The following is a 26,576-nucleotide window of genomic DNA, read 5'->3' on the forward strand; positions in this document are numbered from 1 at the left end:
TGCACGAGGTGTTAAATGTGCTGCTCTCTTGAGGAACCCAGGCGGCTGGGACCAGCCAGGGGCTGGCAGACGGCGGTGGTTGAGGTTACCTCCGCCCTGTGTTCTGCTGCCTCCGCGGTGAGGGCGCTGCCCTCCAGCAAGGGATGGAGCTGGTGCTGGGAGCAGCCGCTGGGCCCGGCGAGCCTGCAGCGTGCTGAAGTTGGAGTCTTTATCCTAAGCACAGCTCAATGCAAGCACAGCCATGCCACCCTGGCCTGGGGCCAGCATAGCTTTGATGGTGGGCAGGGGAACCTGGGTCTTTCTGACTTATATGGAAGTGGCTATTGCTGTCGGAGGGAGCTCTTTTCTGTCATCCAGGATTTTCCTGTCTTTAAATCTGTATTGAAATTACTACTGTGCTTCCAGCTAAGCAGGTTTCAGAATTGCTTGCTCACATAAGAAAACACCTGTGGTCTTCGATGTGTGGTGTGTAAATTGTGGCATTACTGACTTTTCTTGTGCCAAGCTTGTTTTATTCCTATTTCTTCTCACAACCTTTAACCTCAATAGAGATTTTTATTTGCTGGCAGTGACTTGTATGCTTTCACTCTGTCATTGTCGTTAAGCATACAGTGATGGTTGTCAGCTTAAATTCATAATTGGGATTCTCCTGTACACTGAAATACAGTGCTATGGCTGAGTCTTATAGCTACTTCAGCAGATGCAGTTTTACAGCTAGGTGTGGTCTGTTGGTGCCGACGGAAGTGAACTTTGTGGCACCGTTTAATTCTTGGCACATCCATCATCTACAGTAGACAGAGACCTATCTTGTTGCCCCAGGAACAGCAGGCTGAGACCTCAGCTGTGTGGAGCTATTTCTCCCTTAGGAAGAGGAGGTGAATAGGAGAGAAGGGACTGGGGCCAGAGAATTGTGAGGCCATTGTCTTCTCTGCACATGCCCAGAGCCAGCCCTAGGCACAGACGTTAAGACTAAGAGCTTATGTCATTTATCATCCTCAAACACGCTTCAGCTACCCTGGTTATGAGCAGTGATGGCTGCAAACATAGGTCAGCCCCATCGCTTCCTGAAGGTCACTGGTTGTTGGATGTTGGCAGGCTAGATCTATAAGCTGATTCATATTCATTCAGTTAAAATTTATTTCTTTTTTTATAGATTCCTCCCCCCATATCACATCTTACTATATAATGTCATTTTGGAATATTTAGATGTATTTGCAGTTTCTAAGTGTTGAAGTAGTGCATTAATGCTCCTGCTGCTTTTCAGACTCCTTCACAGAGGGTCTTTGAAATGTATCTGCTTAGATAGCTGTTGCTAAATGTGTTAAGTGTTGAGACTCTGACCAAAAATGATCTAGTAAGTGAATGCCTGTTGCTGGAGAGTGATGAAATACTTCATAACTTGAAGTGGTTATGAAAGCTCATAGACGAGTAGAGAAAGAACAATTTTAGGAATTTACTGCAACAAAATTAAGCTTATAACATATTTCACCAAAGAGTCTACTGAAGCATCCTGTGATGATGATAAAACTGACTTTTCCTGGGAAACATTTAAGCTGTCTCTCATTTAGCATTCCAGTGTTGTTTGCCATCCCTTTTAGCCTTTTCCCTCAACAACATGTTAGTATTGTTTTGGAAAGAGGAAGAAACACCTGGGAAAAAGAGGGCGTACAGAGGTTGTCTGGGGCTAGGCAGGAAGATGAAAGTGATCCAATGTTAAGTCATGTCAAAAAAAAAAAAGGGGGGGTGATGGTGGGGGAATGAGCAGTGCAGACACACGGCTTTTAGTGGTGGTAGCAGACTAAGGTTTTCTTGTCTTGCGTTAAAGAAACAAGAAAACATGTGCTTTTGACAGGGACTGAGATTAAATGTTGAAAGATGCTTGCATAAAATACTGATTTTTTTTTTTTTTTCCCCCTACAATGGTAATCTTAATTCTGTGGAAAAATGGTGTATTTTCAATATTGGTGTATTGTGGAATAGTTTACATATATTGTACAAAAAGAAAATATATCAGTAAGGTTGTTGAACTGCATTTGGAAGAATGCCTGTTTAAAAACTACATATTTCCTTTTCCCAGATTGCTCCCTTTGTATACGCAAGTTTTTGTCCTATAAAACTCAGTGTCCAACATGCTGTGTGGTAAGTGTTTTTCTTTTCCTCAGCTTGTTTTTTGTTTGTTTTTTTGGCAAATCTCAGGACCTTTTCCCTTTGAACTATGCTAAATAATTAATTCTGGTCATATATTACCACCTTTCCTTTTGGTCAGCGGCTCTTTGGGCAAAGTGTGGTGCTCTTGCAACTGGAGTTCTGTTTCAGGGCTACTCTTCTGTCAGCATAGGCAGAAGTAGATGGAGAATCAAACCTGGGTTTTGGTTCAGAGCTGCGTATCCAGTCTGTCGCAAAACACTTAACATTTGTTAAAATACACCATCACCTCAAATGTGAGTGCTGAAATTTAAGCACTTAAATTTTCTGTGATTGAGTGGCCTCACTTCATCTTTCAAGGAGTCTGTAGAAGTTTCCCCAGACCATTTAGACTTAAAACTCACTGACTCTACCAGGTAGCCTTTTGGGGGATGAGAGGGCCACATTATGCACCAGGGAGAGGAGGCATTTGCCATGAGAATTAGGTTAAATGTGAAAAGCATTGTGGCAGGTTTGGCCTGCTTTGCAGGTGGGTGATTATTATGATCTGACTGAAGGCCTTTTTTAAAGAACACAGAATGCAATTTATTCTAGGCCTTAATCTAAGTTTTCATCTGGAGCCAACTGGGCTTTATTGAACTCCTAAAAATGGTAGGCTGCCTAAAAACAATGGATGGTGCTTCAGGAATACTGGCAAAATAGAAGTAGTTTTCTTCCGTGTTTCTAAATCATGAACCAGCATAGACTTTTTCAAGACTGAAAAACAGATCTATTTGTAGCTTTGCCAGTTTTTAAATGCTCAAATAAGTGTAGATACTTGATGTACATTTCTGGGGAGTACATTTTACTACTGCCTTCTTAAAAATCACAAGTATTGACATGAGCAAGACTAATAAAAGCTTTGTAAAAAAAGGGTGTAAGAGACAGCGAGCCAGAGAGATAAAAACCAGAAATTGTTTAAAAAAATGAATTGAATGCACAAAGCCATCTCATAATTCATATTTTCATTCCATAATCACTCAAAAGATTAACATTTCCCTTCATCAGTTTTCATTCGTTGTTGCTTAAGGTTCTTATCATATTCATGGGATCCTTGGCTGGGTTTTCAAAATAATTAGAACCAGGCTACAGTAAAGCATTGTTGGAGACTGGGTACATAGGATTTTGTTGCTTTAGCTTTATGCTTCATTTTTATCTATTACCTGTCATTTCCTAGACTTACAGTTCTCAGGCAGTTATTTTCGTTTAGGATATATTTCAGGAAAAAATGTTTATACTTCATGCATCTTCATTCATATAGCAGTTCCGTGGGGGGTGGTTGAAGCATAGATCCAAGAAACAAATTACTGATCACTTGAACATTTTCTAGGTACTTGTTTTCACTGCATTTGAATGTTGTGGGTTTTTTTCCTTTTCTTTCTTTCTTTTTTTAATAGGCAGTCTCGGAATCTGACCTGAAAAATAACCGGACACTAGATGAACTAGTAAAGAGCTTTAATTCTGCAAGGTACACTGCAACTTTATGAATGCTATCTCTGGTTTGGCAGCTAGAAAGGCAGATGTGGCTTATTTTGTGTGACCAGGGCAGAAGTCCTTGTAGAGGAGCAGTGCGAGGACTAAGTGAACAAATTGCGGTGTCACAGAAATGTCAAAGATGAATGTTTACTCTTTTGGAAAAATCGTACAATTTTCTGGCTGAAGGTTACTGTCCACTCAGGTGATGTGTTGGTTGTGTAAGCTTATTATGGTTTTGCTTGTGGTTAGCTGCTGTGTAAGTTAGTCTCTCCTGACATGTAGGAAGTCAAGCAGATGTGTCAGGACTCTACAGGGAAAGTAATGGTAATAAAGATTTGCTTCCAAGGTCCTTCCTATGTGTGCAGGGGAAATTCTGAACAGAAAGATTTTGTTCGGTGGTAATAGTCAACTTACAAGAGAATTCTCTTGGTGAAGTCACTGGATGGGAAAAATGTAGGTATTGAGGGACAACAAATGGGAGTTTTCCTGGATACGGAAAGTAATGGAGTATTGTGCTTTCACCTGGTTTTCTTATCTACTTTTCTGTTTGTTTTTAATTCATTTTTGATCTCCTCATCCCTTTGAAAGACAGGAACAACAGGATAAGCATAACTTGGTAAATGCTTACCACTGCAGATACATGAGATTTCTTGTATTATCTCTGTTTTCTTTTGGCTAGAAGCAGCTCTGTGACTTGCTAGGTATTCTGTAGGTGTTTATATGTCTATGGGAGACAAATATCTTTTTCTCTGAAATGAACTTGAAACTTGAAGTCAATGAGATTCTTGGCTTCGTGATAGGAAACACTTCAGTTTATTGCTTTGTTTCTTGAGAGAGTTTCTCTGTGATGAAGATCTAATCTTCTGTATGACCACTATTAGATTGAATTGATTTTATTTGAAGAATTGAAATGCTACAGTTCCATTATTTTAGCTTGAACTCTGTCTTTGGTGTTTCCTAGTGATAAATGGTTTACTTTTTTTTTTTTTAATTTTATAGGGAACAACTGGTGCTGACTTGGATCCATTACGATATTGAATCTTAAACGTTAATTTTTTTTGACTGCTTTAATGGATCCGTATAAATCTTACCGGTCAGAGTAGTTTAATAATCTTTCCTTTTGTGACTTGGAGTTCAATCAATTTCTGAATATAAAGCTAGATCAATAAGACAAAAACAGTTCTGCTGTCAGGTTGGGGGTGAGGTGGGAGAGAGCCGGCCCAAGCTTCTTTATGGATCTTGTTAAGAAATGCCCAACAACAAATGGCTTACTAAGGTAACTGCTTTAATAAGGCAGAGTAATGAGAGGAATATACATAGCGAGTAAATCTTGTGTCACTTCAGATGCTGGGCACTCCGCGTTCGTGCTTCTCTTGGCCTGGGATTGCATTTACTCTGCAGATGGCCTCGAGTTCGAGGGGGTCACTACTTGCCTGGAGAGTGTTATGTGATAGGAGTATCATTAAAGCATAAGAGCATTGTTGGCTTCTGCCCTAGCGATGTTCGTACAGGACAAATCTTCCGTCTCTCCTCCTCCATCCCCAACTCCTTTCTTTCATTTTGTCCCTCCCCAAAACAAATCCAAAGTCCAGGCGTTGATTTTTGAAACGTGCTAAGCTCTTCAAGTCCACCCTGACTTGACTTTGAGCCTCAGGTAGTTTAGCGTTTATGAAAATTAGGCCTTAAATCTTTTCAGTATTTCACAAAATTCAAACACATTTCTTAAGTCAGGCCTATAGGGACAGAAAATGTTAATGTTGGTAGTACTTAACAAAGTAAAAGCTGTGCTCCAAGGTCAGTGTGTGCATGGAATGGAAATCATTCTAAATAGACCTGCGTGCTGATCCCATTTATTCTTGTGCTCAACATTTAGCTCATGCACAAGTGTTTGCAGAATTAGAGCCTTCACGTTCATTTGTGCTCAGTGAGTGTTGTCTGGGGAGTCCTGCTTCCTCCCAGGTTTCCCAGGAAAAATGAAGATGTGTTGTTCATTATGTCCCATTAACATTATATTCTGTTTGAAAGGGTAGAGGAGCGGTTTTGAATAGAGTTTAAGAGGTCTGAATTCACACTGCCCTGCCCTTGGGTTCAGGTGCACACGAAGATGCCGAGCAGTGAAGGAGTTCAGGGAGTGCGTTGCTCTGACGAATTCCACCCGTAGGCTCCTGTCAGGGCGAGAGCAGCCTTTGCTCAGCTTTTTTCCTTGCTGCTTGTGCTGTGCCTTGCAGAAAGAATTTATCACTACCAGGTCAGGAGAGCAAGACAGGGAGTGCTTTTTGTGCCATCTTTATGAACAATATTTTTGTCGGTTGCAGTGAGGCCAGTGTCTTAAAAAATAATAAGTATAAAGTTTTAGGGTTGCTTTCAAATTGTAATTTCATTGTCCTCTAATAAAGAGATTATTTTGATGAAAATTGTCCCTTTATGCATTACCTAATTAGAAAATTTAGCAATAGAAATTAGAATTATACTTGCATAAGTAGAAAACTAGTCCTTGCTGAAAATGATCTGTGCTTTTTTTCATACGTAGGGAAGAAAAATATATTTTTACTTTCACGTTTATAACTTAGTTTCTTCATCAGGGTTACCTGACAGCTAGTGAGTCAGAGGAATAGACACATTCACTCTGAGTGCTTGAGAGAAATGGCAGTACCTGATCTAATACACTGATGAAACTCCAGAAGGACTGGATGCAGAAGGAATTTCAAGGAGAGAAATTGTCCTTTAGTACAGTTAGGACTGTCCTGTGTAGGCTGTTCCTAGGAAGATTCACAACCCCATCTCTTCCCCAGAATTTATTTATGTGGAAGCACTAGGTTCCTACCTACTTTCTCTGCTCCATAGCTGCTTTGTCAAGGGAGAAGTGGATGGACTGCAAAATGGGAACCAGGACCTCGATGAGGGAGGACCCTGGAAGTTTTTTTGTGGATCTTGCAGATCTGAAGAAAAGAAAATTTCACAAGGTGTTTATACTGTTATTAAAGCATGCCTGGCAGAGAGAGTTAAACTTCAGTGAAACTAAAAGCGGAACTCCCTGTCCTAACCCAAGCCACTGATTAAAGAGAATGGGTCAAAGGAGGATTTGGGTAGTGGTTACAACAGTGCATGTTAGGACTCACTAACTTCTTGTCGATTCATCTTTCAGCCTTTAAAGGGTGCTGCTTGTGCACTTCCACTGGGGTTTGTCAGCTGCGATGCATTTACTGCTTTTGTGCCAGGAAGGCAAAATTGTGTCTGCTAAAACCTTTCAGAGCTGATAGCAGTCTGTGTTAAATTCTTGAGGGCATATAATAGACAATGTTGAAAACTGCATACAAAACACAGAGCTTTTTAAAAATAGTGTTGTCTGAGGTTTTCCAGTGGAATCGGTTTCTAGGTGAGCCGGACAATCTGGTCATGGTGGGAGTGGACTTCTCTGTTACCGGCAGGCTTTCTCCTGACTCTGCTGTCGCTGAATGACAGATGAATCTTCCCGGATAGTCATGCTTGTCCAAAGCACTACAATAACAACTGTCAGAATTCCTGTGAATAATGAGAAATTTGAATAATTCACTTTCATGTTGAGGGAGGGAAGTGGCAGTTGATAAAGGTACTGTCAGATAGACCAGGGCTGTGCGAGGAGGGCTTGCAGTGCTCCAGCTCTTCCATCTGTGGCACGTCTGGGTGTGGGGTGCCAGTTGGTGGGGCTCCAGGGTGTGGAGTGCCTGGGTGTGGGGTGCCAGTTGGTGGGGCACCACGGTTTGGGGTGCCTGGGTGTGAGGTGCTGGTTGGTGGGGCACCACGGTTTGGGGTGCCTGGGTGTGAGGTGCCGGTTGGTGGGGCACCACGGTTTGGGGTGCCTGGGTGTGGGGTGCCAGTTGGTGGGGCATCTGGGTATGAGGTGCTGGTTGCTGGGGTGTCTGGGTTTGGGGCATCAGGGTTTGGGGTGCTGGTTGGTGGGGCATCAGGGTTTGGGGTGCCTGGGTGTGGGGTGCCGGTTGGTGGGGCTCCAGGGTGTGGAGTGCTGGTTGCTGGGGTGCCTGGGTGTGGAGTGCCTGGGTGTGGGGTGCTGGTTGGTGGGGCATCAGGGTTTGGGGTGCCTGGGTGTGGGGTGCCGGTTGGTGGGGCGCAGGTCTGGCAGGGCCACTAGATGTCGTCACACAGCCAGTGAAGCTGCTCAGCAGTCCCAAAATACTGCGTTCTGGGAAAAGCCAGTCTGGGACTTTTTTCTTCTCTTTTGAATTTAGTAATAATATTTTCTGTATTTTCCCACCAAAAAAAAAAAGGGCATACAGAGGTTTCATGTGTGTTTTGGCAAACAAGTTTTCATATTCTCATCCTGGTGTTCTTTCCATTGATTCTGTGCCAAAATCAGATCCCTTCGGGAAGTCTACTCATAAGTCTTTATCCTTCAATACGAGGAAAAACTCTGTATGATTATTTGTAGACCAATGGTGTAATTAAAACAAACTTTATTATCAATTTAGTGTTAAGATAGGTTTAGGTTTTTGTATTGTTTTTCCAGTTTCTTTCTCTCTCTCTCTCTCTCTCTCTCTCTGTTTTATACCAGACCATATTTTATTGACACAGTCTTATTCCAGAATCTGAAATTTCTGTTCAGAAGATTTCTCTATTCTGTCTGCCTTCATGCAAATATTAACAAGTTGCCTTTGAAGTGAGATGGTCTCTTATTCGGGTAGTCTGTCTTGTCAGCTCTGGAGCAGCTCTGCTGAGTTCAGAAGTTTATCTTTTCATACAGGACTCATTGCAAAAATGCTGAGCTTTGCATTCTGAGCCTTTTGCTCTGTGTCTGCTGCCTGCTTCTGCTGGGCATGGAGCTGCCTTCCTCCCTCCAGCTCTGCCTTCAGCCTTTATGGGATTGCTCAACTGCCCCTTGATGGGTTTGCAGTCTCTCAGGCCCAGGCTCGCCTTCAAAGATGCATTTTGGCCTGCTAGCCTTCCTGACAGACAAATCGGGCTACTGAACTCTCTGCTTCGGAGAATTCAAGGTACTATAAGCTGTACTATTGTGATACTTCCTGAGAAAGAAATGTTGAGAAAAAGACATACAAATCATTCTGATGAAAAGATAAATGGATATGAAGTTTGACTTTGAGGAGTGTTGTCAGCTAGTGTGAATACATTGGAGAAAAGCATTTTAGCTAGTGAATACGTGTGGTGGAAAAATAAACAGATCTAATTGGTGGTTACAAGTAGTAGAAGGTGTTACTTTGACAAGAGGAGATGGTCTCAAAAGCAATTGAGAATACACTGAAAAGATGAGGGAGAACAGTTGCATTCTCTAGATGAAGACAATGAATACAGGCAACTGGCTAATTGTTCAGATATTTTTGGCTGCATCATTCTTTATGAGAAAACTCAACTGACAGGATGCCAAATAATTGCATTTATGGATTTGTCTTATGTTTTCTGAGCCATGCAGAATTTAGCTTGCTGTAGCGTAGGATGCTGGGCTTTTGTGTAAAAATGGTTGCTTAACAGCCAAAAGAATAATATGATAAGACTGTAAGTTGACTTTGATTAATTACTTTAATGGTAGGCTGCCTGTATGAAAACCTGAGGGAGCCTCAAGAAATAAACTTTTTTTTTTTTACATAACCAAAAGATAAATTCTGTGCTCAAAAAGGGGAAAAAATATTTCTTTAAAAGTACATCTTTGGTACAACACCCAACTGCATCCTTCTGAGGGTTAAACTTTTCCTTAAGTGTATTAGGAATAAAAGGCAACTAATCTGTTTGCTGTTGAACCTGATGTTGAATATAACCATCTGTGACGTGACAAGTTTTCTGAGGCTATAGTTTGTTACCTTTAAGTTGAAGAATACTATGCATTTATCTGCAGTAAAATTAGATACTCTGCTAATTATTGCTGCTAATGGCCATGTTGAGCAGCAATATGCTGTCAGACCTTTCTGATACTTCTGGATGAAATTTATCCCTTGTAAACAGCGAAGGTGAAGCAGGAGTGGGAGAGGGCTGTGTGAAGGCACTCTGTTCATGTTCCCATTCACTAGCTCCTGAGTTCCCTGTGAAGTTGATCCTATGCCAACAGTAGCTAAACCCCTCTGTGTCTGTGTCAGCTGGGGAATTAACCTCCTTAAAAACTTCCAGTCCATATCTAGGCATAAGCAGACAGAAAAACATAGTTTTGCTGCTACACTTAATTGCACTTGTTTGCACTGCAGAAAGTCAGTGTCTTGGGATAGATGTGAATTGCTGCTGACAGATGTGGTCATTACATCCAGTAATCCAGGAAACTTAAACTTCAAATCAGGCTTCTGAATCTGCTTGAATATGACTAGTGCAGAGCGTTTGGTGTGCTGAGCTGGTGGTTCTGGTTGTTCACCAGGAACCTAACTTAAACTACTATAATTGTGGGGTTACCTGCTGACTTACGTATCTTTTAAAAAAAAGTTGATATATACAGACTCTTCTTAATTAGTTGTCCTTCTTGGCATGAAAAATCTTTATTTTAAAAGACTGAAACTTTTCCAAGTAGTTATCCAATGCTGAACTGTCTTCAGTGCAGCATGGATTGGAGAGATGGAGGCACAGGTGAGGTATACTGTGCCTTTTGGTGTAGGGGCTCTTAGAGTCCTCAGCATCCTCAGAAGCTATGCCTCTTCCCATCCCTCCCTCTTGTGTTACCCTGCTATAAAGTGGAAGGGACATCCTCCCTACCCTACTCAGGAAGTGGGGACGGAGTACCTCTAAGAGCCGAACCCATCTCCTTCATTCGTTGTTAGAGAGATGCCTCATTTCCTTTAAGGTTTTCCATGTTTTGTAAGCTGTCCCAGTTTGTCAGAGCTTGCAGATGGTAAAACTTTTTTTGTAATTGCCTTTTCGTTGGGTAGGACTTCTGAGGATGCAGCAGGCTGGGGCTTGGCAGGTGGTGGCTGTGAGAAGGGCAGCAAGTCGGGGGGAAAGCTAAGGAACACCTGGGCGGCCGTGCAGCTTTGCACTTGTGGAGAGCTCAAGTGAATGGTGTGCAGGTTGCCAAGGGATGATGGAGCAATGAATTCAAGAGGAATAGGTTCACGACTGCTTGTGTACTTCTGCTGGCTGTTTCTGGCTGGATGATATGAAACTTGTGACCCTCGGGATGAGAAGGACTCTGGGCATAGTAGCGGGTAAGAATGGAACACGTGGTTTGCCTGTCGCTGACGTTAGTTGGGAAAGCTTTCCCTCCGCCTGCGATGATGCAGGAGTGAAAGTGAACCACAAGGTATGCCAGCAGTCCAGACAGCTGTGTTGCTATGCCGTCTCCCTGCCAAGAGCACAGTCTTTGGCTTAATTATCTTAGATTGATCTGTATAAAATACATGGTAAAATAAACAGGATCCTGCAAAAAACCCTGGGGTGGGGGTAAGAATAAAACATCTCTCTAAGACCTAATTGCCTGAGTTAGGAAAACTGTGACTTTATAATTCTTCATATTACCTCAAAGCTAAAAGTACTAACGAAGCAGGCGGGAGAATGATCCTTCTGCTGCTACTGTGTTCCTACCGATAAAATACAAGTTTATTTCTTTGAAAAAAGACTTATGTTTAACTTGCGTCTTGACATTTGCTAGCCCTGAGGAGGGTATGGAGTACAAGTGGGGGGTAAAGCATGCGTAGATGGGTGGTAAGCGTTCTGGTGGAGACTGAAGTGGGCTGCTCTAGAGGGTGGTTATGTTTTTCCCTTATTTTGTGTGAGAAAAGAATGGAGGGTTTGTGCTCTTTGGCCAATGTTGATGAAGTGTGACAAATAGTTTGGGTTAGCTGATGCTAGATCTCAAGAGCTGACAAGCACGCAGTTATCTTTTGGTGGGTTTCTGTTCAGCTGGGTGGGCAGCGAGCTGCTGTACTAAGGAGACCGACAGTAAGGAGGGACAGAAGGAATATGGCAGCGTTTTCTGCTAAGCTGTTTGGTTTCAGGAGCCTCTGTCATAGCTGGTACAGCGCTTGAAGTACTCTGACTGGAAAATGGTCGTCTGCCATCTTCAAGTAAGGGGGAAAACTTTTTGTTCTTTACTGTGTTCTGTGTGATATTTTGAGAGGCGTTTTATTACATTTGCAAAGTAGAATTTATTTTGTTTGAAAATCAGGCAGATAATTCTTTCATTCTGTAGAGCACGGTTAGGCTCAGCTGGAGTGCTCCTGGTTTGTGTGGGCTAGCCGATTCCCAAGTGCTGCGAGGGGGGAGAGGGAGGAAGGAATGGAGGAAAAACTCCATCTGTTTTCATTCTGGTTTCTTCTTGGAAAAAAGGCTAATACTGTTCAGTGTAGCTAACTGCATCTTGTCCTCTGGATGCTTCTAGAAAACAGCTGTTCCAGTTGGTCTTGGATACTCCACTGATTTCATCTCCACTGGCCTGTAGCAGGCATTCACCTGGCAAAGACCATGTTAGGAGTCCTGTTTCTTGCCCAGTTTTAAAAGAAGAGGTGCCAGTGATTGACAGTTTCTTGAGAAAGCAAAGAGTTTGCACCTTGACAAAAACAGATGGCCTGGCAGGAACAGATCAGAAGATTTTCAAAACTGCGGAACACCATAACCTTTCTAGCAGCTCTGCAGAGATTGATGGTAAAGACAATGAAGTGGGATCACAAGAGAGCCCTGAGTGCACCAGAAGTCATGAAAAGCCTTCTACATCTATGGTAAAAGTAGTCAAGAAAGGTGAGATGCTTTATTTTTGGTTTGTCCTGTTCTGTTCCCCAAGTCCGTGATTGTGGTTGGCTGTATGCATTAGAGTACCTTCAGTACACGGCATTCATCTCATTTCTCTGCATTGTTCTGATCTGCATTGGCATGTTCAAATGCTTCCCGTTTAACTGGGCTATGCTTCATTCAGATTACTGCTTATGCGGGACAGCTCTGCTTACAAGCATATTCTTGATGAGGAAGTTTGGGCTGATGCCAAGTAATTAAATGGAGTTCAACGCTTTCAGATTCCTTTGCTTTGAGTAACAACTCTAAAAAGCAATAGTTGCACAACAGACTTACTCAGTAAAAAATGAAGTAATTTTCTCCTTCTTAATGACTAGAGAGACAACATCAACATTCATTCTGCTTTCATATCCTTAAGTAACCAGAAGCAAGGTATTTTATAATGTGTTTGTTATTTGAGGGGTACACCCACAGTCAAAATGATCATGGTTTCAGTTTTGTTAATATTCCTATTCATACACTCTCCAGGAGAAAGTAATCTGCTTTATTCTTCTGTAATTCTACAGTGTTAAGATTAATTTATTTTGAAGCATGAAAATGCTCATTTATACTGATCAACTACAATAAAATGACAGAATCCTCTTAGTTTTGACATGATTGCATCCATCCTTTTGACCCAATTGAAAGCCTAAATTAAAATAAAAGACCATGTAGGAGTAAAACAGTGATTCTCGTTAGTTCATATTTATCTGGTCTTTTGTTTAACAGTTTATTCAACTGGAACTCTGAAGTTCATATCTATTCATTAGCTGGGTAAATACTGCTTAAAGATGTAATACACCCAGAAAAGTAGCTGTATGAAAATGGCATCAACTTAGCCAGAAGTTGCGTTTCCTAGTTTTATGCATCACTAACTTGTGTTAGTGATTTAAAACTCATATGAAATTTTACTGCTCATTTATTCTTGAGCAATTGAAATTTTCACTTGCTTACTGTTTTATGACCTTATTAAATTCTCGAGCATGCATTACCTTGGAATTATTTCCACAAATGCGAAGTAGTTGGTCAAACAATATAAATGAAATACTTGAAATGAGGCAATGCTGAAGTGGTTTTAGTAAGTATCATTTGCTCCTGGGTTAAGAATTGAAATGTTAACTTCAAATACAGTAATAGACTGCTCAGAACTATTGTGTTAATGTTATTGTCCCAACTTTTTTTTTTTTTTAAAACCTTTGGCTAGAATATGATGTCATGGGAGTCAGGAATTGCAAAGCAATGTTACCAGATAACTCAATTCCCACAACATTTCACAGCATTTTCCATTGGTTGTTTTTTGTATGCAGGAAGTCAATTTTGATTTAAAAGACAAACCAGAAAACAACCTATGCAAAATAATACTCGTACTGTTCCTTTAAAGTTAACCTCTTGTTTTTGACAGAATGTGACTGCTAAAGACAAATATTTTAAGTCTGTTTTTGACAGCCTGTACAGGTGATGTTTACAGGTGGTGCTTGAAAACATGATGCAAGGAGAATTCTGAGTTGGGGATGACCATGCTATAGGGTGTTTGTGGGCCTCTGAGCCCAAGTCACAAAATCTAGTTTTCTGTACTAAGAAATGAGTATGAGGCATGGTTGGATGATAGGATTCCTGTGAGGCTGGGTTAACTCATGTATTGACAGTACTTGAGAGCTATCCGAGAACCACAGGTTTGGAACATTGTTAATATGAATAAAGTATGTGCTATACTGTTTTATCAAAATGAAGCAGCTTCCTTTATTTAGGAGTGAAATACTGCAAAAGTGAAAGACATTAGCACAGAGGTATGTTTATATTAGCCCCTACGTTTCTGTGTAGTATGCCTGTTATTCTAGATTTTTTTTAGAGGTTTCATTACATCTGACTGCAGGGAAGATGAGAGCCATTCTGATATTACACAGAGGGAAATAAGTGTCCTGGAATGAAAATGAGAGTGGAAAATGAAGATTCTGGATAGACATGCCAGATCTTTTAGAAAAAGAAACCTGGAATTCTGGATTTTCATTTTCTTCAATCAACAATTAGTTTTCAGATGAAAACATTTGCTCTTTGCTGTGATATACATGCTACTAAATTCCTTCTCCCTTGCTTTTAGTTGAATGTCCTGTTTGTGAGGTTGCTATTCCAGAGCAATATATAAACAAACATCTGGATAGCTGCTTGACAAGAGAAGAGAAGAAGGACAGCCTCAGAAGGTAAGAAACAACTTTGAGAACTTTTATATGCATATAGCTATTTTTCTGCATGGCTGAAATAAATATTAGTTGATGGGTTACAGTACAGTGATTGTGTGTTTGTTGGTTGCCTGCTGTAAAGATCACTTGAAAATCACTGTATAAATGTGATTGTGGTGATTTTTCCCCTCTCAAGAAAGTATGTGGATCGCCAGCAGAATTACTTTTTGGCTTTTAATGGCAAGAAAATACTGGACAATGTTTTAAAGAATTCAACGCAGGGAGTAAAACTTAGTCTGTACATTATCCTCATCAGATTTCTACTCACTAGCATTAAAAATCTATTCAGATAACACTTATTCCCATTTTTCACTTGGTGAATAAATTGCTTACCTCAGTTCAGATGGGCCAAAAGACAATTGCTTTGCTAGCTGTCAAGTTAAAAAATAAAAATTGCACCTTCTTGGTTCTGCTCACTGTGGTTCTTTTCAAGTTGCCCAAGCCAAAGTTGTTTCTGTCAGATCTCAATTTCCACAAGACTAATGCATGCCTTTGACTCTATGCCTCTGCCCTAGAATTTGTCATGGTTGCCACATTCACATCAGAAGAGTAGATTTCAGTTTATTTTACTTACTAGCATAAATTTAGGCCATTATTATTTCTAACTGATCAGACTTAAGAACTGTGAGGGACTTCTGCTGCATGTGATTTTACTGCATGCTTGTATTTCCAATTCCTCTGAACCTTGAATTAGAAAGTAATTTTACGTTAAAGCTGTTACGTTGCCCAGTCATGCTTAGAATGCAGTCTATAAGCTAAAGGACTTTGAAGATGAATAAATGGTAAATGAATATTGAAATCTGATGTTACATTTTAATTTTCATTTGGGATATTTTTAGTGTTTTTTCTGTTCTTAATGAATGGAAATAAAAGCCAGATCTTTCTTTGGTGTCAAGCCCATGTCCCTAACAGAATTTAAAATTTTGCTTATTTTATCTAGACTGCTTGGATCTTAAGAAATTATCACGCAAGATACATCTTCTTAGGGACTGGCTATTATGTATTAAATGCTGGCTTTTTGTTGATGTATTTACTTTATGGCAGTGTTGTTCGGGCTTCAGTAACAGCACATCTCTAGTTCTTCTCCGAGGAATTGTAGCTCTGTTTATTCTGAAATTAGGAGCGCATGGCATGCTACGTTAACAGTTGAGCAGTTATTTCAGTAGAACTGATAATTTAGGCCCCAAAACCTGCACAGGAGTTATTACAACAGGTAAGTGTATGTTCACAAAGAACATAGCATTTCTCAAGGCTGGGAGAAAAAACCCACCAACATTAAGATTCAAAACTGTTGTGAACTGTTTTCATGTAGCTGTCTGCTCCCAAAGCTGTCATCACTCTTCTAGGTCATGCTGCTGGTGAATTATAATACATACAAAGCTTTTTCAGGTAAAAGATTGAATTAGTCAATGAAAATGTTTATATTTCACAAAGGACTTAATGAAAAAAGCCATTTCCTGAAAAGTGTATTGTGGTAATGCATCTTTTTTTGCTAGCTATGCTACAAGGGCTACATGAGAGTAAATGAATTAATGACAATTTTTGTGTCTTTTTTTTTTTTAACCTTGAAATTTATTTTTAATGTGGTAAGTTGAAAGTGCTGAATACAGTTTTCAAACAAGTCTCTAGCTTTCACAATGGAAAGCTGTTACCCTCTCTAATTCAGAGCAGTGCTGCTGAAGAAAAGTGTCTCTAACTAAATGCTGTTCTTCTGTAACTAATAATTATTTAAGTTGAAGAAGACTCATGAGGCAGTAGATGGATTTCAATACCATTGTTGGCTACTTTGAGTGTATTTCACCAGGAGGTGTAGGGAAGACTGAACTAATTTGTGCAGAAGGAAACTGTTTTGCTAATTTTAGATTACAAAAGTTGTAGTAGTTGAATTTTCTATGGCAGTTTTGTGTAATTAAATGTTTTCCCTAGTTATTGAGTTCTTCTGACATAAGGCAGTGTGAAGGAATAAATCTTGGTCTTAGATGTTATTCATCCAACAGCACTATTAATTCGCTTTAATGTAATTTTCTGTATTACCAAACTACCCTTCTGTTACATGGGAGCTACAGATTTGCTTTCAGGTACATGACTGTATCTTTCTGAGGAAATGACTTTTGAGAAAGCTGAAAAATCTCCTAATTCAAGTTTTGGCTTGCGGTTTTAATGCTTTTAAAACTTCATGAACTGATTCCAGTAAGACATGGCTGGTACTTGGGTGGAACTTAGTGGAAACACTTGCTGTGTTTCAGCAGTCTGAATGCAGTACGCTTCCTTTTGAATTCAGAGTGAATGTAGGCTTGATCCCAATGAAGATGATCAGCAAACACAAAATGCTGTTTGCTGATGTGATTCTGAAGCCTTTGCTGTAGATGTTAAAAACTGAGCCACAGTACTTGTTACATGAGCAGTAGTGTTGCATCATTTCCTAAAGAAAATCAGAGTAGACCTATTGTTTTCTGCATATTTGAAATTTTCCTTGTGGTAGATGGAAAAGGTGTTCTGGCTTCCTTGAGCTGTTGCGCCTATGATACCCTGTGTAATTGGTTGTGTGTCTGTCATGGCTGAAATGATTCTTTCAAGTATTTCTTACCCAGAGCGGGTGAAATGCCCTGTACAAATCTAAGTCAATATTTAGTTTCTTAGTAGGTGTATTAATTTAGAAAAAGTTTGTTTCCTTTTCCTTTTGCAGTTCTGCTCACAAAAGGAAGCCTATGTCTAAAGTTGTTTACAACTTGCTCTCTGATCGTGAGTTGAAGAAGAAACTAAAGGAACATGGTCTGTCTACCCACGGAACCCGACAACAGCTTATTAAGAGACACCAAGAGTTTGTGCACATGTATAATGCTCAATGTGATTCTCTAAACCCCAAATCAGGTAATGAAAAATGTTCTGGGGTTTTATTGACTTTGCATTTTAACGAGTGCCTCCAAATTAAACTCTGAGGCTTTTAGTAAAAAAATTAGAAGTGCCTGAGGTTCTTAGTAAGTGAATTGATTATTAATTTATCTTTTGTACTGAATTTGTTGTCTTCCTTCCATACACTGAAACTTCTACGTTTTTATTAGATTTAATTTCAAAATCAGGTTTCTTTTTGGAGATGATAGGTAGGGTAGAATGAATTAATAAAGAAATGTTAATGTTTTGCTGGAGTTTATATCAATTTAGGTGTCTTGCAGCAATTTTATAAAATTAAACCCAGACTATATGTAGCATTAAACAGCTGTATGGGATAAGAGGAGTGTGTTTTAGTCTCTAATGTGAGTGCAATATAAACTTCCTTTAAACAGCAGTCTGTTTGCATGTGCTCAGGCTTAATGCTCGGAAAGCGCCGGGGCTGGGACAAGGAGGGTGAGATCAGAGTGGGGTGTTTGGGCTGCCTGGTTTTGTAGGCAGTGTGGCCATTTTTTAGGTTTTTGAATAGCGTGTATGAGCTAGAAGGGCAACTGTCCCAGCTCATCTTGTTACATTCTATTTTATACACGATGAAAACATGCATCTTTTTTAAAGACGGGTCACCTGTCATCTCTCAGTTTGGTTCTGCAAGTGGTACAAGTAACAGCACAAATACACAGGCGTGTGTGGGTGAGAAGCAGACATCAGATTTATAGTGGTGTGGGTTTTTTTTTTAATTTGATTAGAAGCTTATGGCAAACAGGCCCTTTAAAGGAATTTCTAACAGGATCATGTTCTGATATTACTCTCCTGGGAGCCGCACAGCCATTAGTGTCCTAGAAATTCTCATATAGCTGGTGGTGTGTTTTCTGCGCTGGTTTCAGGATGTTGCTTGCTGTCTGCTAGGTCTGTAGGGTAGGTCAGGCCTGCTGCTGGCAAGAGCTGGTTGTAGTTACTTCAAACTAGAGAGATGAGAAATATTGTTCCTCACCCTCGGTTTGATCTCTTTAATTTTCACGTTCACAGAGATTTAAGTCCTGAAGCACAAGTTCACCATTTCTTCCAGAGGTTGTTAATGATTCTGAATGTTGTTGTGTGTGCTGAAGGGCTCAGAAACTATTTGGAGCAGATGAGTTTTTTGCCTCGCTGGCAGCGGGGCTGTCAGGAGCCGAATGAGCAGGCGGGCCAGGGCAGCGCAGTGAGCTGGGAGCTGCTGGGGCACCGCTGGGTGCAGCGTCCCCGCGGCACAGGTCGCGCACCGCTGCCGGCACACAGCCAAACTTTACATTTGCGATTTGTTGCTTAAGTGTAACAGGAATACTTCGGGGCTGAGAGTGAGAAGTGTCCTTTGAGAAGGCTGCCAAATTTAAACAGTAAAAAACACTTAATTCGTCAGTTATGATTTAACAAATTTGACAGTATGGGGGAGTTTTTATTTCAAGTGAATATTAAAAGCTCATATGTTAACTCCAAGTACGTGTGGTCTTCTGTGTGATCAGACAGTTGCAAATGCCAAATATCTGCAACTTCTACCATAGCATTTCAAAAATAAAATGGTTTTTGGTGTTAAACTCCTTTATTAAACAGGCAGTACCACCATTGTTGAGAAATAAAAGTTAGTCACTGAAGAACATGAATATGAATTTAGCAGCCAAACTTTAGGCTCCTGCTTTTGAGATCTTAATTTCACTTGCCAGCTCTTGGCTTGCATTGTGGGAGTGAGTGTATGAGAAAAGCAAGTTTGCAACCAGCAGTATTCACTTTTTCATTTTGCTCCTTTAGCCATTTTAAGAATTTGACTAAGAAGGGTAAGTGCCCAAGTGATTTAGGTGCCAAGTGTCACTGCTTGGTTTGTGCCTAAGCACTTCTGAAAATAAAACATAAATTCTTTCAAAAATTGTTTTCTAGGACTTCAGGAAGTCTCTGGGATGAGAACTAGCACACACAGTTAAGATTGTGTTTGACTTCAGCAACGATAGAAGTTTAGGAAGTTTGTTGTTTCATTCTGAGAACAGCACTTGTATCAGAATGTCAATCACCATATGATTTATGTTAATTTTGGAAATTTAATTAAACACTCTCAAAGTCCCTCTCAGAGTTCCCCCAGGGGCGGGAGTAGATGTGAAGCTGCTGTAGGTCGTGGATGTATGCCGTTGTCTGATAGCTAAACAGGAGCGGAGCCGTTTCGAAGCAGAAGTGAGGAGTGGACTGGCTGGGAGCTGCGGCAGCTCTGGGTGAGGGGAGAGGAAGGGTCGCGGCGTTGGGGTTGCGCTGCTGCCATTATGCTGTAGCAAGGTCGGCCTGAGAGGTGGATGCCGGTTCTTCTGGAGCCTCGGGTCTGCTCAAGGCGTGCTGGAACCAAGATGTGCCGTGCCGGCCCATCCCTGTTAGCCCTTGAAGTGCCGGGAGGTCCTCGGCCTCTGGGGTGATTCTTCGCTTGCTGGTGATGAAGCAGCACCAAGTCCCTGCCCGTGCCGTTCGTCCACGCTAGCTAAATGAGGAGTTCCAGAGTGTGCTACAGCGTACTTCAGCTGTCCGAAATAATGCAAAACTTCTATTGAGGTCTGGCTCAATACCTATTTGTAAAGGGTGAATTATTAAACTAGCACTTAAGATGCAGACATGCATTTTCCGTGGTAGCAGTGAGCCTAAGGTCACTACATAATACTAACAGCTGAGCTTCTGAGGAGGCATAGCTGCCAAATTTCTGGGTTTTGCTTAAACCAGTTTTGAACAGGTTTTATTCTTTCACAGCCTAGTAAGCTTCTTGTTCTCTGGTTACTTTACTGTCTAGTGAAAGCATTTGTTTTAATAAATAACCATAGCTACCTAGTAGCTCTGTGAAAATGATTAAGTGTAGAAACAGATTTGTAAAGGTAAATGTCAAAATAAACTGTGCAGGGTCCTGCATAGCTGTAGTTTTAGTTAAAATGTTAATGTACACAGTTATGTCTGTTTATATGCTTTTGAGGTATCTGACTTAATCATTAGAGTAGGTTGTAATTCATCTTTGGAGCATGGCTTTTGCATATAAGCCTGCAGGCAGTTTTGTGTAGCCTTGGAAAGTAGTCCTTGGAGGTAAAAATAAGATAAACAGTAGATGTCATTATTGTATCTTCTGTTTAAAGATACATTATAAAATGGAAACTCTTTTATAAAGAAGACAGGCCCGTGCACCACAGAAATGCTATAATATGCTAGAGTAAGATGTAAATATGATTGAAAAAGGCTACATTTTCCCATGAATTTAATACAAAGGAAACGAGAGCAACAACCCAGGAGGTGGCCAAGAGCCAGCTGCCGGCAAGCACCGTGAGGCTTGCTGCAAGGCGCCTGGGCCAAGGCCCGCGGCTCCCGACCTTGCCTCCTGGTCCCGAGCCTTGGGCCCTGCCTCTGCTGCTCAGCCGCTGCAGGTGGGAACGGTTCCTCTGCATTAACAAACGGCCGCGGAGCACTGGTGTAAAACCATGCCGTTTGGGCTTGCCTGTGATTGGAGTCAGAGTTTTCGCTGTTGGAGAGCTAATGCCAGTTTGTCTCCTTGTGATTTAAATTCATGGTAGTTTCATTCAGTGCTGTTACGTCTTTTTCTGTAACCGGTCCTGTTTCAGTCATCTCTTTCTTATATTTTCAAACAGTTGCAGATGTTGTTAAAGAGCTGGAAAAGAATGAGAAGATTCGGGTTCAACTTGATTTTAATAAAACCGGTGAAAATGTAAGCTAATTATCTTTGTTTTCAAAGGGGGAGATGGCTAGGAGAAATTGCGGAGTGAGCATGTTTGCCTATCACTTTACTATGGGAATTACCAAAATTCCCAGGTTGCATGTTGGAATTCATATGTACCATCTTATAATCAACATCATTTTCTCATACCACTCATTTGTCATTTGTGTACTGCTGATGTTTCTATGCGTAAACCATTTAAATATGAGCATTTTTTTGATTGCAATAAAAATTCTTGAGAAATGTTCCCCTTGGTCATACCGGAGGATTTTGACCCTCCATGGCATTGTGGGGAATATTTTGCTTCCTAGAATTCTCTAGGATTTAGCTAGCAAATTCCTTGCTTCCGTATCAGCAATAGCGCCTGTTCTTTTCCCATGACATACGATACTTTTGCGACTTTTGGAGCATGTTTGTTGCATAGTATTAGGAAGTATTTTATGATCCATGCATGCTGGGTGTTATATGGGGTGGCTTCGCTTAGTCCTGTTGACTTTATGAAAGCAAAGCGAGACAGCACGTATATGTATTTTACATATATATTACTGTCTGCAGATGAGATGGTAAGAGCTGGTGGGGGAACAACGGACAGCTGCTCCTTCTTACAGTTTTAAGTCTCTAGTTTTAAAGTATGCAGCTTTATCATCTTTTCTTTCTGTAAATAAGCACTTGTGTGATTTCTGTAGAGCTTGACTTTTACAAAGGACCAGACAGAGGAAGAGATAGATGAGATCCATGCTGATTATCGTAAGTAATATGCAAGTTTTACGTTGTTTTGCTTTTAAATTGAGCTTCTTTTCCTTTGTACTGAAATATACACACAAAAGTGACATTTTTCATGTGTGTGTGCTTCCCCCAACCCCCATACATTAAATCTGGAAGTTCTTTGTTTGGGCTGAAACTTCCTCTTTGAAACTCAGTCTCTATTAAGTACTGATGTTTGACAGAACTCACTGCCACGGCAGGATAAGATTGAGATGGAAGCTGAGTGCCTGCGTAGCGCATCTCCATTTTCTGCACTTTCTACTTGCCATCTTAATGGTCCTCCGATGTTTGTTGCACATAAAGAACAGCAAAGCAGAGTTTCTGTCTCCCACACTGCATGTGCGATGTGTAGTTGTGCTGTTTCACTGCGAGCCCTCGGGTGGAAATCAGGTGCAGAGCTTCCCTGAAAGCACGCTCTGAGGCCCCAGCGGCGCTGGGCGTGCATGGCGGCCGGATCCTGTCCAGCTGCCTGGGCCGCTGGCTGGCGCGTGGAGGGGCAGCTCTGTTTCGGTGTCCTGCTCTGCATGAGACTCTTCACGCAGTCCTTCGGGTGCAGGTTTGGGAGAACGGAAGTGCAGTTGTGACTGTGGTGAAAGTTGTTCATGCTTTGCTTGTGAGATTTCACCCTTTCTCCCCACAGATTTTTTGGCATGTTCTCTGAGAATAATCTGAATTACTCAAGGAGGTTCATGTAAATTAATTAGTTTGCCAGTTCTATACTTTGTTAAAACTGGGGCTTGCAGCATATGAATCTGTGTGTATTAAATCACTCACTGATTGAAAAAAAGGAGCTTATTACCTACTGCTGTGCCCCTGCAAACAATGGCATGCGCTCCTGAGTGTTTCTATACATACAGAATTTCCTCAGCTTCGGGTTTGATACTGTTTTCTCCCTTCTTTGAGGTTCTTGGCACTGTATGACTTCGGCTCTGCAGGCGGGTCTGCTGTCTGTGAGCCCTCCAGGAGCACCGGCCTGGCTCAGGGCCACTCCAGAGGGAGGCGTCTCTGCCAACACGGAGTGTGCTGAATGCTGGCTGTCTTGGCCCTGCACTCACCAGTATACCCAGTAACACAGATACTGGGTTTTCCCATTACTGAGCATATTCCCTCCTCCCCGACACCCTTAATGAGGGGAAATTGGCTTGCTTTAAAAATGCACCTGTTTTCTGGGTGGTGGCTGGTCTTCCCAAGCCCTCCAGCTCATCCTGTAGCAGATAGGTTTGTATATGTTTACTCTTTCTATACCTTATTTTTCTAGGTTTGCTGTCTAATGCAGAGTGACATTAAATGACGAGCCACTAGTAGTTTATATTTATTACGGCATCTCTAAAATACTTTAGGGCTGCATGTTTCCTCAATGGTGTGTTTTTCACACTTCTGTAGTTGTCAGTGGCCCTTCCTGCTAAAAAGTATGTTTTAACTGAGACGAAAATGCTTTTTCCATGTTTTATTTGTATACTGTGGTTCTCAAATCATCCAGGACTTCACAGCGCTCCTCATATTCACTCCCTTCCTTCATATCCCTCTCCACAAGCATCGCATGTTCCTGTCTCCTCCCTGCATCCTTTTAGACTTTCCTCTCCTGTCCAGCCCTGTTTTTTGAAGCGATCTTTTAAAAAGACTTTTTTAAAAATCTTTTTAAAAAAACTCTGCTCATTTGATTGACCTCTTCCCCTTCATCCTGTGCAGGCAACTGGAATTCAGTGCAAACTGGGTGACTTTTTTCCTGGTTTTGTTGTTCCTGTTTAATTTTTTTATACTGGGTCCCCATTGTTTGTACAAGAGACCAGTGCCTGTGTCGGTTATTAAACCTGCTTCTGCCCTGACAGAATAAGAGCATTTGTTTTGAGAAGTGTAACTGGAATAACTATTTGAGGGAAAGAAGAGAAGAGATAACAAATAAGAAAAATATCATAGGGAGAGCTATAGTTCAACGCTACAATTTTGTGGTGGATTTTGCAGGGCGGTTGTTTGGTGTTTGTTTTGTTTTGTTTTTTCCCCAGCAGAGGACTCATTCCTGCTTAACCTGACCCTGGGAAAGGACAGTATTTTAAACTGTGTTTCTCCATACTGTGTGCTTAAACCTGAGAACAGTGTTTTCTTTCTTTGTGAAACCATCTAATCATCTTTATGGTTAGTTTAGAAGCAAACGTTCTTGTGAGAGTTAAAGATTGCAGGACTTGCACCCTGTTGTATTAATTTAGTACAGAAATGGCTAATGTCAACTGATTTTTATAGATTACTTCCTGACTCTTTGTGTGTTTGTGTGCACAAAGCATTACGTTGTACTTGGGTCCCTAGTGGTGTTTTATATTCACATTCTTTTCTGTTGTTTCCCACTCACTTCGCTTCACCTGTGCTCTGCTTGCACACTCAACCATGGTAGTTAGCCATGTAATGCTAAAACAATATTCAATGAACATTAAACTGCTCTGCCTTCAGCCACAGAGGAGCAAGGCAATGAAGGGACAACTTGTTCTGATTAAACTTAAGGGTGTATTTAAATCTGCAATATGGTCATATTTCCTGTGTTTCCTTGTGTTGCTTCAGGCACATAAATTATTCCATAATGCAGCTAGATTTAGCCTTGTTGATTTTAGTTGGGTTTCTGTGAAGGCTAAATAAGGGCCTAAATCTTTAGCAAATTTTTCCCTTGCTTTTTGTTTCTGTTCCTGAGAATATATTTTTTTTTTTTTATTGAACATTTAAAAGTCTGAAAACAAAAAAAAAAGAGAGGGGAAAAAAAAGAGAAGGTAGAAAAATATTTTAATGGGAACATGTGGTTTTAAAATTAATAAAAAATATGACCAAAGAGGTAAATCATAACTAGTTTCAGCAAATTACTTATAAAAGCAAAAGGGAGAAATAAGCATGAAAAAAGAATTGTATATTAAAATTAGAGGACAGTTAGAGATTAAAACAATGTTTATTAAATGCCTTTTTTTCCACTGTAGCACAGATGGACTTTAAAAAGCTTTATTATACAATGAAGGGTTTGTTTTTTTTTCTTCGAGTTTACAACATTTGCACTCTAGGTCCCTAATTCACAGATGGATTAATTAACTCTGGCATAAGTTTTGAATTAAAAAAACTCAGCCATATACTTTTTGTTCTGTATCTTCATATGAAACACACAACACAGCGGAGCTGTGTAACAGCCTTGTTAAAAAGCAAGACAAAACAGCTGTCATAAACCCCTTTTTTTCCTTCTTACCTTCTTTACAATTTTCTGACCTCTTAGCAAACTGCTAATTGCACTGTTGGTATTTTTTTTTGCCTTTTTTGTGTGTGAAATGTTTTTGAAATACCAATTAATATCTTGGCTTGGTGAAGCTCAGGACGGTTTATACGCTAGCTGGAAGCTCTGCTTGAGTCCGTGCCTGGAAGGTGCAGTTACAGACGCTGTTCCCTGCAGCAGCTTCTGTCTGCTCCTGGGGAGCTGGGTGACACCCGCAGCCTGGCGTCAGTCTCGTTCTGCTTTTTTCGTGGTCAGGCCTCTATTTAAAGAGTTAAAAAAATCTACATGAAAAGAAATACATTTGTTCAAAAAATTTTATTCTGCTGCTCTTTATTTTTATATATCTTTTAATTTGCAGTATTATTCAGAGGCTTACTGATCCATGTTTTGTGTTTTAAATATTTGAAGTTACATCTGCGGTTGTTTTACTATTGAAATGCCTGTAGTTTTGTGAAATGTGCATAGTGTGTTGTTTCAGCGCAGTGGTGGTTTACAGTGTGTGTGACTAGTGCCTTGCTTTGCCAGGACATTTCTTTTTTACTTGAAAAGCTTTGTAGTTACACCATGAAACAAAACAACAAAAAATAGTAATACTGGAAAAACCGAAGTGCCAAAGGAATTACGTAATGAATGCGCAGCGGCTCAAACACAAGCATCTGGGACAAGAACTTCCTCTTCATTAAAGGAGTTGTTGACCTTATGTGGCGTTTTCAGCTACGCGAGGAGAGGGAGAGCCGGTTTTAAATCCGTTTCCTTCTGCAGGACAGAACTTGATAGGATTTTATCTTGGCTTCCACCTGTCCTGTCACCACAGCAGGACGTAGGTCGGGGTTAGTGCAGTGGTTATTTAAACCTGCCGTACCCCAGCAGCGCTCGGCAAGGGGTGTCCGCTCCTCGAGGCGCTGGACCACACATCTCCACCGCCGCACGTGCCCTGGGCTGGTGCCCTGGCCCTGCCGAGCAGGATGCGGAGGCCAAGCGTGGGGGTGGGGGAGGAGGTCAGGGCTGTTGGCAGGGGAAGCCAGACCCCGCCGTCGAGCCAGGGCCGGGAGGGATGGGGGGTGTGGGGAGCAGGAAGGGAAGAAGATGGAGAACTACCGGTGCACGCGGAGGAGTGCGGGGTGACGGGGAGGTGTGGGTTGGGAATGCGGGGAGTGCCCCTGCTGCGGCTGCGGGGCAGGGCGGGCTTGCTCCGGCCTCTCCCTGCCCGCGGAGGAAAAGGTGGTTCAGAGGCTGATTTGAAAAAAGAAGACAAAAGCAAACAAATAAAGAAGTTATGAGGCAGTTCTTTGCTTCAGCTGGGCTCAAAGTTGATTTCCAAGTACACCGATTCACCAGGACATTTGCTTTGCCGTCCTAAGACGTTGCTGTCGGCACT

At 41.2% G+C, this 26,576-nt stretch overlaps 1 protein-coding gene across 1 annotated transcript in view; it reads left to right on the forward strand.

Moving 5' to 3' along the window:
- The window catches only part of RAD18 (RAD18 E3 ubiquitin protein ligase), a gene marked incomplete at its 3' end in the record, with an annotated part of 22,446 nt that extends 504 nt beyond the window's left edge, over positions 1-21,942 (forward strand). Inside the window, exons 2-8 of the mRNA XM_010282392.1 lie at positions 2,078-2,139; positions 3,582-3,652; positions 11,963-12,318; positions 14,447-14,546; positions 17,272-17,456; positions 21,110-21,186; positions 21,882-21,942. Coding sequence (XP_010280694.1) covers positions 2,078-2,139; positions 3,582-3,652; positions 11,963-12,318; positions 14,447-14,546; positions 17,272-17,456; positions 21,110-21,186; positions 21,882-21,942 — 912 coding nt within the window. The remainder of the gene's footprint in view (positions 1-2,077; positions 2,140-3,581; positions 3,653-11,962; positions 12,319-14,446; positions 14,547-17,271; positions 17,457-21,109; positions 21,187-21,881) is intronic.
- Between the last annotated feature and the right edge of the window lie 4,634 nt (positions 21,943-26,576).

Source organism: Phaethon lepturus, unplaced genomic scaffold (assembly GCF_000687285.1).
Source record: "Phaethon lepturus isolate BGI_N335 unplaced genomic scaffold, ASM68728v1 scaffold17762, whole genome shotgun sequence".
In the NCBI taxonomy this organism is placed as follows: Eukaryota; Metazoa; Chordata; class Aves; order Phaethontiformes; family Phaethontidae; genus Phaethon; species Phaethon lepturus.